The sequence below is a fragment of the Elephantulus edwardii genome, unplaced genomic scaffold (assembly GCF_000299155.1).
Source record: "Elephantulus edwardii isolate Elephantulus edwardi_28Jun2011 unplaced genomic scaffold, EleEdw1.0 scaffold00326, whole genome shotgun sequence".
Classification (NCBI taxonomy): domain Eukaryota; kingdom Metazoa; phylum Chordata; class Mammalia; order Macroscelidea; family Macroscelididae; genus Elephantulus; species Elephantulus edwardii.
Window position 1 is genome coordinate 872,899 of NW_006400076.1, and position 13,439 is coordinate 886,337.

Here is a 13,439-nt window from a genome sequence, read left to right on the forward strand (position 1 = left end):
GTTTCAAATTAAAAAACAAACCTAAATTCACTGTGCATACTTCAATCTCACAAGAAAAGGGTTCTAAGAAATGACTAGAGCCCCATTAAAGCATAAGAATTGTACTTGGCCAGATTAATGGTCTAATCAGCCTGGTATTTTGATCCTGACAGCAGAAGTAAGTGATATTGTATGGCTGTAATCTCAACTATACTGATTTTGAAAGATTAACAGTGCATTATAAATGGTTCTAAATGTTCCTTAATTATCTATTATAAATTTAACTTTTATCAATCAACAACTACCAACTCATTGCTACTGAGTTAGAATCAATTTATAGCTGACCCTCCAGTTCGTTTTCCAAGACTGTTTATCTTGGAATTGGATCTACACAGGAGACTGTCGATCTTTCTTCCACTGAGCCACTGGTGGATTCGAACTGCCTTAAAGGCACCGCCTTTGGGCTAGTAGTGTGACTCCTTATGGACTACACCACTAGATTTCCCTATATATTCTGCTTATAAAGTCTCTCAAGATAACAAGTTTTGTGGGTTTTTTTTTCTCCTTGGAAGTGGGGATAAATAATGAACACTGCATTGGAAAAAGATGAAAGAAAGTACTGTTTAAAAGGAATATATGATTAGGTATTATTTGTATGACAATAGTCCAGAAGAAGGGATGTTAAGTTCTTTATTTTTGTTATTGTTATTAGGTGTCATCAAGTTGACTCCATTTCAAGTGACTCCTTGTGCAATAGGGGAACACTTCTCACTTCTGTACCATCCTCAGAATCATTTCTGTGATTAAGCCTGCTGCTGAAGGCACTTTGTCAATTTATCTACTTGAAGGTAAAAGAATATTTGAGAGCTTTTTTTCCTAAATGAATCTTTCTACTTTTAAATGAGTTTCTTTTTCCTGTCTTTTTTTTAAATGTACTAAATTTGTGCTAATTCTAGACATACCAATCATAATTTCCTATATAGTACTCATGGGGGTTTTTTCAGATTAAAATGCTCAAATCTTTCATTTCTTTTTTATGCCCTATCCCCTTGCTTAGTTCAGTTCTCTTTTTCAAGAGTTCTATTTTGTTATGCTATTTCTGTTTTGAGCTTTACTGACCATAATCACACTTACTGAATATTATTCAAGGTATAAATTTTACAGCATGAGTTCATCATTATGCCACCTAAATCTTCTTAATGATGTTCATGGGAGTATTTTGGTAATCATCAAAAGGGGAAAAAAAGTAATCCAAGTGATTGTCACTGTTTAATTAAATTAATTTAAATGGTGTAAACACATACAGTAGAATAAACTCATTCCTATCATATCAATTCTGATTCATAGCAACCCTATAATTAGAACTGTCCCAGATGGTTTCCAATTGAATCAGAATTGACCTGACATTAATGGGTGTGGTCTGGCTACTCTTTATGGAAACAGTTTCTCAATCTTTCTCCCATAGAGTGGCTGGAGGTTTGAACCTTCAGCCTTTGAAACAACCTAGCTTCACCACTGTGCTATCAGGGCTCCCATGTTGTTCTTTTCAGCAATTTAAAAGATTTTAAGGGGAGGGGTGAAGGAAATGTAAAAGACTGATGAAAAACAATGTATTCAAACTTTGTTAATAAACCAGTATAAAATTAAAAATACAGGGAAAAAGTGCAACAATGAATGAACAGAAATCCAAAATCTCTGTAAATGTTCATTAAAATTAATAAAATAAAATAAGAAAAAAATATTTTAGCAATATTATATATGGTTTCATAAAAGAAAACCAAAATGTATTATCAAATTAAAAGTTGCAAAGCATTATGCATAGTATAAACCCATTTGTACAAAATAAACTTACATAGAATATGCCCAGAAAAACTTGGGAGGCAGACACACCAAAATGTCAACAATGATTATCTTGGGAGACTGAAACTATGAAGTGCTTTTTCTTTCTGGATTATTTTGTAATCCTATAATGCCTGAATGGGTTTTTATAATTTTGCTGTTATGTGCCAGTAAGTCAGAACCAGCTCATAACTGACCCTCCAGCAGTTTTTCAGAGGCTGCAAATGGCATCGAAAGACTGCCCATTATTCTCCTGTGGAACTGCTAGTGGATATGAATGCCTTGCTTCTGCACTGGTGGTAAAATTGCTTAACCACTAGGCCACTGGAGCTCCATTTTATAATGATAATGTATTATTATTATAACAAAGGAAAACAATACTGCTTATTTTTAAAAGGGGGAAAAAGTAAAATGAAAAAGGATGTGACAATTAGAAGGTCTGCAAGGTCTTTGGGCCTAATACTGAACTCCAGGGGCTGTGTGTGCCATTTGAAGTATCCTCAGACATACACAGAAGCAAATACTCTGTTTAAACTTCTTGTTTGTTGTGTGTCGTCGAGTCAGTACCTATCCACAGCTGACCCTCCAGCAGGTTTTCAGAGGTAGTAAATATCAAGGGAGGAGACTGTCTATCATTTTCCCTCACAGCAGCTAGTGGATTCAAACTGCATGCCTTTGGGACTGTAGCACAGCTTCTTACCACTGGGCCACCATAGCTCCCCTTTAGGCATCAATTTTTCCTTTTCCTAGCAACTCAACTGTGTATGATGAACAAAGAGTGTAGATTTAAAATTTTTTGGTTTTTCAGAAGTAAAGATTATTTTACTCAAGTTTGTTGGGCAGAAACCTAAATATTTTTACTATTGATAACGAAAAGGTCAGCAAGTGAAGCTCACCAGCTGCTACACAGGAAAAGGACATGCCAGTGTTCCTATGATGATTTAAAACCTTGGGAACTGTATCCAGTGGTGTTATTCTGTCCCATGGGGTTGCTGTTCATTGGAATTGACTCAGCAATAAAGGGTCTGGTTTATGGGTTTAACCACTGGAAATTCTACCTCAGGAACACCAGCAAAAAAAAAAATAATAATAATAAACACTGAATGTTTCAAACTCACAAAGTATCTCCTGGGTTGATATTTTCTAAGAGGGTTTAAATTTAACAGGGTATTGTGGGCAATGAAGACTTGGTAAAGGTTACTATAAAAGGTACTTTACCTGCTGTACCTGGGTTGATATTTTCTAAGAGGGTTTAAATTTAACAGGGTATTGTGGGCAATGAAGACTTGGTAAAGGTTACTATAAAAGGTACTTACCTGCTGTACAGATAGGTCTTCTCTATGTAGCTCAGCTGCACTGGACTTGTCTTCAAATGGTGGAGCAGAACAAAATGACTCAAAATTCATCTCTGATATTTGTGTATAATCTTCATCAGTCTGAGAGATACTGTGCTCCATTCCTCGGCATGCAGTGCCAGCACTGGGAAGGCTGCCTCCCCCTTTTCTGTGACAGATGGGTCCCACCAAGACTTCTGACTCTTTGTTCAAGGCTTCCAATAACTCAGGAGGCAATGCATCATCCTCTGTGTTTTCCAGTCCATCTTTGTGACATAGGCACAAGTCACTCAAAGGAGTTTGTGTGGAACTCAGCGAGCTACTCAATGAGTTCATCAACTCTATAGGTTCAAAATCATTGTTTATTTCAAATGGTCTTTTCTCCTTGACACTTTCTGGTGATGCTGCTAACATTTCTAAGGCAGACACAAAAGTCTCAAGAGAACTTTCTTCATCTTTAGTTTCTTGAGAAGTCATGGTCAATGTGACATTTTTTCTAGGTTTAGAAAAAGTACTTTGTTCTGCTTTCTTCTTTGGCTCTATTAATGATTTCTCTATCACAGTAACCATTGTATCATCAGTACCTGAGAGAAGGCTAATTTCAGGAGAGTCTCCATTTTTACTCAGAGCCTGAATATTACAAAAAGAAATCCCATCATCATAGCATATATACTTTTAAAAGTATTTACAATTTAAAAAGTCATCATTTCTAATTTATTTTGTTGGCAGGTTATCCCCTTAAAGTTTTACCACTTTCTTTCCCTCTCATACAGAGAATATTCCATTACTTTCCTGTGCCAAACCACTAATGACCCGGAATGTAAGTAAGTATTTAATAACACTCTAAGGGTAAAATTGATTGAACCATAAATACAGATGAAAAGTGATCTATTCAACTAAATTTAAATTATCTATTCTAGCAGAAGAGCAGAAATAATAGCATGGTCAGTTTAACAAATGATCTCAAAATGTCACTCTAGCTAACAGTTATAAGTGTCTCTCCTAAAAATTTTTATTGAGTTCTATAAAAATGAACAAAATTAAAATTTTGATAGTTTTGTGTTCTTTTTAAATCAATGTCTTTGTGTCACTATGAAGTATGACACTAAAAAGCCAAAGGACAGGAAGTCAGAGGAAAAAAGAAGAGAAAGGCAGGAACAGTTCTGTCTAAATATAATGATCCCTGATTAGTCAATTACTAATGGTACTCAGTTACAGTTATTTAAAACAACAAAAACAACATAACAGAACTTATATTTCTAAATGAATTATTACCTTTCAAGAATAACACTTTAATAGATCATACTTGTTCTCACAAAGTTTCTAATGCTTAAAATAATATTGTATGTCCTCTATCATACTGAGAAAGGTAGAGTGTCCGAAAAAAGAGGAAGATTCACAACAAGATGGACTGACACAATGACTCTAACAATGCGTACATCAGAGATGGTGAGAATGCCACAGGACAGGACAGGGCAAGATTTGGGTCTGTTGTTCAGAGTTGTTAGCAGTTGTAGCTGACATGATGATACCTCGTAACAACAACTATCAAAATTGCTTTCAAAATCAGTTTCTAACTCATTCAAGAAAACAAAGGCATTGAACTTTTCCCCTTCTGTATAAAAATTGTTAATGTGTTTGGCCTTAAATAAGAATGGTTTTCAACAGCTTTTTGCAGTTTTTATAAATCACATCTACCATCCACTGACATACTGATCTGACATGGTAGCTACATCATTATTTTAAATTCTCTAAATTCTGATTTAGTTTGAACAAAAGTGAAAACCCTTTATTCTCTCTTTCCTCTTTGTTAACATTTATTTTCTCTTTATATAGCTGACAGTCTTAACATATTTAATAACATATATAAACCTATATACACACACAAATTATAATTTTATTAGAAAGATAAAAAACAATTAGGAAGGAATTCAAGTACCAGATCTAACAGTTTTTTAAATTCACAGCTCAAGGCATCTTTCCTGTCTGACGTTCTTTGTCTCCTAAATTCAAGATCTTGGAAGCAGGAGGGGCATCCACTTCCTAAATAACATGCCTCTGGAAACTAAGAACTTTGAGAAATGTCCATAGTTGTAGAGGGGCTTTAGGTCTTTTTTCATAGGGTCTCTATGAGTTGTGTTCAACTGGATGGCAATCAACAAAAACAACAAGTGTCATAAAATATCTATCAGGGCTCTACCCTAAACAAACCTGATTTCTTATTAATATCCAATGTAAAATTATAGAAGACACAAAATAAAGTCTAAGTAATGACACTAAGTACTTCATGAAAACAAATGAATACAAGCCTGTATACAACAAACAGTTCCATACAGTATGAGTGTTTTGCAAGCATAGTTTTTCCTGGGGTGTGGAGGGTGTTTTCATTAAAAGGTTTAGAAATAAAAATTTTGGTTATACAAAATTAAACATGTTTTTCAGCACAAGAATTTTCAAAGTATTTTCTTTGTCAATTTCTAAGCGGAGGCTTTTTAGAACACATTTTGGACACAAACTTTCTGTCCAAAAAAAAAAAAATTGCTTTTCTCTGAACATCAAATGACTAGGAAATAAAGATATAGATCAATGAATAACACAAACTAAGGAGGGAAAAATTACTTTGGTCAAGATCACCAGAATCATCTGAACCAGAGCCACAGATTAAAAAAAACAAACAAAAGCAACACCCTCAAAGCCCTTCTATTTGTAACTCACAAGTTTGTTCTCTCTAGGTTTGCTCCCTTTCCTATAGGTAACCTTAACTCTGAGTTTTACTCCAGAATTGACCCTGAACCCAGTGCCAGTGACAAAAAGGAAATACAACTGACAGCTAAGGAAGCAAAGGAGGATGGAGCCTCTGGGTTCAACCAGCCATTCCCCACTGGACCCACCTGGGAAAACACTTTGCAGTCCAGAGAGGAGCAAATGACAGGGAAATATCTTCTAACAGAGCAAGAAGGCAAGCAGCTTTAACCCAAGACCACCAGTAAGGTGTCCTCCCTTCCCCCCTTTACATCTATACCCCTGTTCAGCATGAAGAAGCCAGAGAGCCAGCATCCAATTCCATAAGACAGTTGGTTTAATTACCATTGGAAAATGCTTGTCATTCCTCTGTAGCATCTGGTCCCCACTGGATCCTCATCATTTCCTTCACCTGCTCCCCCACCGACCAAACTGTGCAGCTCTGCAACTGCATCCTGGCCCAGCCTCACCCTTCTGCCCCCAACCCTCACCTCCTTGTACCCCCAATATGTTTTTCCCAATTAAAAAAAAACCCAAACAGAAAAACAAACCACTTAAGTCAGAAATCAAACATTCATGGAGACAAAGGAAGAGAGGTAGACACAAACTAGGTTCCAGACATCATATACCACCAATGCATTAAGTTCTCACAATAATTCTATGAAACAGATACTGCTAATGGAATTTTAGGATCTCTGGTGGCCTAGTGGCAAGAAACTTTGCTGCAATCCCAAAGGCACACGGTTCAAATCCACTAGGAGGAAAAGGATGGGCAATCTCCTCCCACATGATTAAGAGCCTCTGAATACTCGCCAGAAGGTCAGCTATGGGCCAATTCTGACTTGATGGTACACAAAAATAATGAAAAGTACTGCATGATGCCACTGCTGTAGAATGGGTCTGACATCAGGGTGGGGGTATGACAGAAAAAAATCTGGATAAATTATGTATATTGTATTGAAACAAATGAGGGAAAGAACAGATTAGAAGTGATATATGATTATTATGGTTAGCACAGGAATCCAGAATTAAGGCTGCATAGAGAAGTGTACTCGGGGTGGGGGGTGGGGGGAAGGGACGTGCGAATTGTATACTAATGAAAGAATTTTTTTTTCTCTCTTTGGAGGGGGAAGCGAGCTGGTGTGGAGGGGTGGGCAGGGAGAAAATTGCAGCAATGAATGAATGGAAATCCAAAACCTCTGTAAAAAAAAGAAAAGAAATTTTTTAAAAAAATAATGATATTTTAGGGAATTCTTGTGGCATAGTGGGTAAGGAGTTGTACTGCCAACCCCAAAGCAGGTAGTTCAAATCCACCAGTGGCCACACCAGAGAAAGATGGGCAGTCTCTTCCTGTACAATGTACAGCCTCTGAATACCACTGAAGGATCTATAAGTCAGTTCCACTCAACAAAACTTTTATCAACAACATTGGCATTTTATGGGTATATATGAGAACCCTTATTGGAATGTAGGTCTACATGTGTTGTTGTTAATTGCGATCAAGTCGTAGGCGACTCATAGCAACCCTATGAATGAAAGACTTGAACACTTGTATAACTTTTATCATTTCTCTGCATTCACAGAGTTTTCAGAGGCAAGCTATTTCAGAAGTGGATGCCACTCCTGCTTCCAAGCTTGTTTTAATAGGGGAGCTCCACCAAACACTGTCCACCATGAGTAACCACATCACATTTAACACATCAGTGTCACAGTGTTCAGCATCACAGCAACCTTTGGACAGAAAATGGACAGACCAGTGCTATACCACTTAGAAGAATGCTTGACCAAACACAAGAATAAAACCCAAGGGCGAGTAATCATTCCACCCTAATCCTCACCAGAATGAGAAAACAAACCTCTATAGAATCTGGCTGCTCCAGACTACTTCCCAACTAGGATCCCAGCCCCATACTGGTGACCAAATACCTTTTTAGATGTTGCTGTTATTGTGGAATGCTGTCTAGTCTCACACAGCTCATAGTGACCCTATAAACAAAAGGCCTAAATCCTTTCTATAACTATCATCGCTTCCAGAGGCATGTGGTTTAAGAAGTGGATGCCACTCCTGCTTCCAAACACTGTCCATCTATTATGCCCTTTCTCCTGCCTATGGCTCTTAACTTTAGCAAAGACATGGACACACAAATGTGTAAAATACAACTGAGAACTAAGGAGCTGATATAGCTAGAATGGCATGGGGAAATTCATGATTGATTTTATCTGAAAGGAGAATGTGAGTTACTGAGGGCAGTTTTACATCCCTGATTTCCCATAGCATCAAACAAAAAGCAAAACAAGTCACTTGATAACATGGTTACTGATTAGGAACTACCAGATGGGAGAACAATATCTAGGAGCAGATATTTAAGGACCTAAGATAAAAGACAAACCAACAGAATGTATTTTTGCTACATCATCTCAACAACTAGTTTGACAATAAGTTACATACATCTCCATATAAGGAACAAGAGGTTCACAATGCTAGATTAGAAACATGGATTTCGAAAACCTTTTTTTTAGTGACAAGAAAGAATAAATACTGGAGGAGGCTGTTAGAGACAAGAATAGATTTCTAACTATTTTAAATATTTCTTCTTATTCCTGCCAAGAGAAAAAGTCTAAATGGGCATGATATTTTAAACAACATAGTTTTTTAAAATAACTAAACCCATGATGAATCTCTATTAATACAGACCAACCTTTTCTCTGTGTAGTAAAATGTGATCATTTTCCATCTCAGGCCCTAGAAGATAATAAAACATGTTTCAAACCACGTTTATTAAATCACCAACACTTCCACTTTCAGTCATCACTTACAGATCCTGGAATGAGTGTAATAGAGTGTGGCATAGCAAATATTTTGTAAATATGGTATATGGTATAAACTTATAGATATGAAAGTACTGTTATTTTGGCAATAAAGTTATGAAAGAAAATTCTTCATCTCTTTATAAAACAACTTTATCTGGTTCTAACAGTATAATTATTCAGAATTGTTGCTGTATTGTAGTTATATGCTGTCAAGTTAACTATTACTCATAGTGAACTTTAGGAACAATGACACACTTGACCCCAAAGCCACAGTAACAGTGTCAATCCATCTCATCCAGAGTCTTCCTCTCTTGTGCTGATTTTCCACCTTTCCAAGGATGATGTCTTTCTCCAAAGACACCAGTGCCTTCTGACAACATGTCAAAAGTACCTGAGACAGAGCTTCAAAATTCTTGTTTCCAAGGAGAAATATGTTTTCAACCTCCCTAGAGCAAACCTTTTTTAAAAAAGTCTTTCTATTATTATTATTATTATTATTAAAATTTTAAGGAAGGTTTACAGAGACTATGGATTTCCATTCATACATTGCTGCATATTTCCTCCCTCTCTACCCCTTCGCCAGTTTGCTTTTTTCTTTGAAAAGAAAAAAAAATTCTTTCATTGTTATACAGTCCCTCCACCTGTCCACTTTATTGTGTAGCCCTTATTCTGGACTACTGTCATGAAAATAATGACTAATCATATATTGCTTTTAAAAAGTTCTCTCTCTCGTCTGTTTGAATACAGTATATATTCTTTTCCCCCTCTTTTCTTAAGTAAGCCCAAACCCCAATGCCAGTCATGTTTTACAACAATGACACTATTCAGTATTTGTCCTTTTGTGACTTAGATATTTCACTCAGTATAATGTCCTTCAGGGTCACCCATTTTGTACAGTATTTCATGAGTTCCTTGCTTTTCAATGTAGCATAGTATTCCACTGTGTGAATATACCACAGCTTCTCTGTCTGTTTGTTGATGAGCACTTGGGTTATTTCAAACTCTTTGCTACTGTGAACAAAGCAACAATAAACATGGGTGTGCATATATCTGCTTGGGTGGCAGTTCTGGTTTCTTTAGGATATATTCACAGTAGTGGAATTTCTGGGTTAAATGGTATCTCTATTTCCAACTATTTTAGAAAGAGCCATATTGCCTTCCATTGTGGTTACACCATTTTACACTCTCACCAATAGCAAATAAGGGTTGCATTTTCTCCACACCCTCACTAGCATTTGTTTGCTGCTCTCTTGAATTTTGCTATTCTTACTGGAGTGAGATGATATCTCATAGTTGTTTTGATTTGTATCTCTCTTAGAACTAGAGATTTTGAACATTTCTTCATGTGTTTGTTTGACAGCTGAACGTGTTCTTTGGTGGTGTCTGTTCATATCCTCTGCCCATTTTCAATTGGGTTATTTACATTTATCTTGTTGCAGTGCTTGACTATTCTATAAATTCTAGCTATAAGTCCCTTATTAGACATGTCATTGCCAAATATTTCTTTCCCAGTCTGTGGCTGCCCATTTTACCCTGGTTAGAGAAGTTTTGGGATGTGATAGGGATTTGATTCTTAGAAGGTCCCATTCATCTATTTTACCTTCTCCTGGCTGTAGTTTTTTCAGGATGCATGAAAGACTGTTTATGTTGTGGATTAGGGCTTCTAGAGTCCTTCCAAGCTTTTCTCTAATAAAGTTTATAGTCCTTGGTTTTAGTCCTAGGTCCTTGATCCACTTAGAGTTGGGTTTTGTATATGGTGTGAGGTGTGGATCTTGCTTGAGTATTCTGCAGTTTTCCAATTTTGCCAACACCATTTATTAAAAAGGTTGTCATTATCCTACTTAACTGATTTCATCTCTTTGTCAAAAATCAGTTGTCCATAGGCAGATGTGTTGATTTCTGGGTTCTCAATTCCACTCCATTGATCAATGTGTCTGTCATTCATTGTACCAGTTCCATGCTGTGTTGACCAACACAGTAGTGTAGTAGAAACTGAAATCAGGGAGTGAAATGCCTCCTACGATGTTTCCCTTTTTAAGGAGTGCTTTGCTTATTTGAGGCCTCTTTCCACTCCAAATGAAACTGGAGATAGCCTTTTCCATCCCGTCCCACTGAAGAATTGAACCAGTATATATACTGGGATTGCGGTGAATGTGTACAGCCATTTTCACAATACTGAGTCTTCCTATTGAAGAGCAGGTTATATTCTTCCATATCTCCAGGTATCTTTTTGTTTCTTGCAGTAATGTTTTCTAATTTTCTTTAAATAGCTCCTTTGTATTTCTGGTTAGATTTACTCCCAAGTATTTAATCTGGCGATTAGCTAAGGGTGTTGTTTCTCTTAGCTCCACCTCTATATTCTCTTTCTCAGTATAGAGAAATCCAATTGATTTTTGTATGTTGATCTTGTATCCTGCCACTTTGCTGAATTGGTCAACTATGTCCAGTTGTTTTCTTGCTTAGTCTTTAGGGTTTTCTAAGTATACTATCATATCATCTAGATACAGAGATAATTTTACCTCCTCTTTGCCAATTTAGATACTAATTATCTCCTCTTATTGCGATCTCTAAGAATTCTAGTACAATACTGAATAGGAGAGGCAATAGTAGGCATCCTGGACTAGCTCCTGTTCTGAAAGGGAATGCCTTTAACCTCTCTCCATTGAGAACAATGTTGGCTCTCGGGTTTGTGTATACACTTTTTACTATGTTGAAGAAATTCCCCTTTAATCCTATTTTGTTGAGTGCTTTAATCAAGACAGGGTGTTGGATTTTGTCAAAGGGCTTTTCTGTACTAACTGATAGAATCATATGGTTCTTGTTCTTTGCTTTGTTATTATGATGAATTATACAGATTGTTTTTCTTATGTTTAAAAATCCTTACATACCTGTTATGAATCCCACTTGGTCATGGTGAAATAATTTATTTTTTTATGTATTGCTGGATTGTGTTGGCCAGGATTTATTCAAGATTTTTGTATCTGTGTTCATGAACAATAGTGGCCTATAGTTTTCTGTTTTTGGTGGTGTCTTTACCTGGTTTTGGTATCAAGGGTATGTTTGCTTCATAGAATGAGTCTGGGAGAATTACATCTTTTCCTATTTTCTGAAATAGTTTATGTAGAACTGGTGACAATTCTTCTCTGAAAGTCTGATAAAATTCACTTGTAAAACCATCTGGTCCAGGGCTTTTTTTGGCTGGAAGTCGCTTTATTACCTTTTCAATTTCTTCTTTTGTAATGGTCTGTTCAGGTGTTCAATTTCAGTTGGTGTCAGTTTAGGTAGGTTGTGAATTTTTAAGTATTTATCCATTTTCTCTAGTTTTCGTATTTTTTGAGTATACTGTTGTTGATTGCCTTTGAATCAAGCACAACTCACAGTGACCCTATGAACAAAAGGCCTGAAGCTCCTGTAGTTTTTAATAATATTCCATTGTTAGCCTTTTTATTTAAGTTGATTCTGTTGTGACATTGTCTGTTTCATCTTTTATTGAGATTATTTGTGTCTTTTCCTTTGTTAGTTTTGCTAGAGGTTTGTTGATTTTATTGACCTTTCCAAAGAATCAACTCCTAGTTTTGTTGATGGTTTCAATTGTTTTTCTGTTTTCCATGTAATTTATTTCTCCCCTAATATTTATAATTTCAGTTTATTTAGAGGGTGTCGAGTTTTCTTGCTGTTCTTTTTCAATTTGTTGGATATGTTGGGTTAGAGAGTCAATGGTAATTTTTTCCTGAACTCTGATGTGTTTTCTTATTGCTATAAATTCATTATTGCTTTGGTAGTTTCCCAGAGGTTTTGGTAAGTGGTGTTTTCATTACTATTCATGGCATGAAACTTTTTAATTTCAAAACAGAGAAGAATCAGTAGTTGGAAAATATGTGCTTGGTGAAAGAAATGAAGCTGGAGATAGAATGATTGAATTTTGTACAATCAATGACTTATTCATTGCAAATACGTTTTATAAGAAACATAAATGCAGGTTGTGCACATGGATTTCACCTGATGGTATGCACAGGAATCAGATCAATTACATCTGTGGAAAAAAATAGCGGGAGAAGCTCAATATCAGCTGTGAAAACTAGGCCAGGGGATGATTGTGGAACAGACCACCAACTACATATATGCAAGTTGAAACTGAAGCTGAGGAAAATTAAACCAAATCCACAGGAGCCAAAATATGACTTCGATTTCATACCACCCGAATTTCAGAATCATCGCAGGAACAGGTTTGAGGCCTTGAACACTAATGAGCGAAGACCAGATAAGTTGTTGGAGGATGTCAAATGTATCATCCAGGAAGAGTGCAAATGGTCATTACAAAGACAGAAGAGGAAGAAAAGACCAAAATGGATGTCAGAAGAAATTGAAGATTGCACTGGAGCGTAGAGAAGTCAAAGCACAAGGAAGAATTCAAGATACTAAAGAGCTGAACAGAAGATTCCAAAAGGCAGCTTGGAAGGACAAAGCAAAATACTACAGTGAAATGTGCGAGGAGCTAGAGTCGGAAAATCAAAAGGGTCAAACTCGTTCAGCATTTCTTGAGCTCAAGAAACTGAAGAACAAATTCAAACGTAGAGTTGCCATAATCAAGGATGCTTTAGGCAAAATATCAAATGATCCAGGAAGTATTAAAAGAAGATGGAAGGAATATGCTGAGTCATTGTATCGAAAGGAATTGGCAGATAGAGAAGAATTTAATGAAATAACATTTGAGCAAGAGCCTATGGTGATGAA

The 13,439-nt window shown here is 36.3% G+C and overlaps 1 protein-coding gene across 1 annotated transcript in view; it reads right to left on the reverse strand.

The window, feature by feature from the left end:
* Window positions 1-13,439, reverse strand: part of ANKRD31 (ankyrin repeat domain 31) — a 246,018-nt gene that overhangs the window by 141,717 nt on the left and 90,862 nt on the right. The window contains 1 exon segment of the mRNA XM_006901438.1: window positions 3,224-3,782. Within this exon segment, the coding sequence (XP_006901500.1) occupies window positions 3,224-3,782 (559 nt within the window).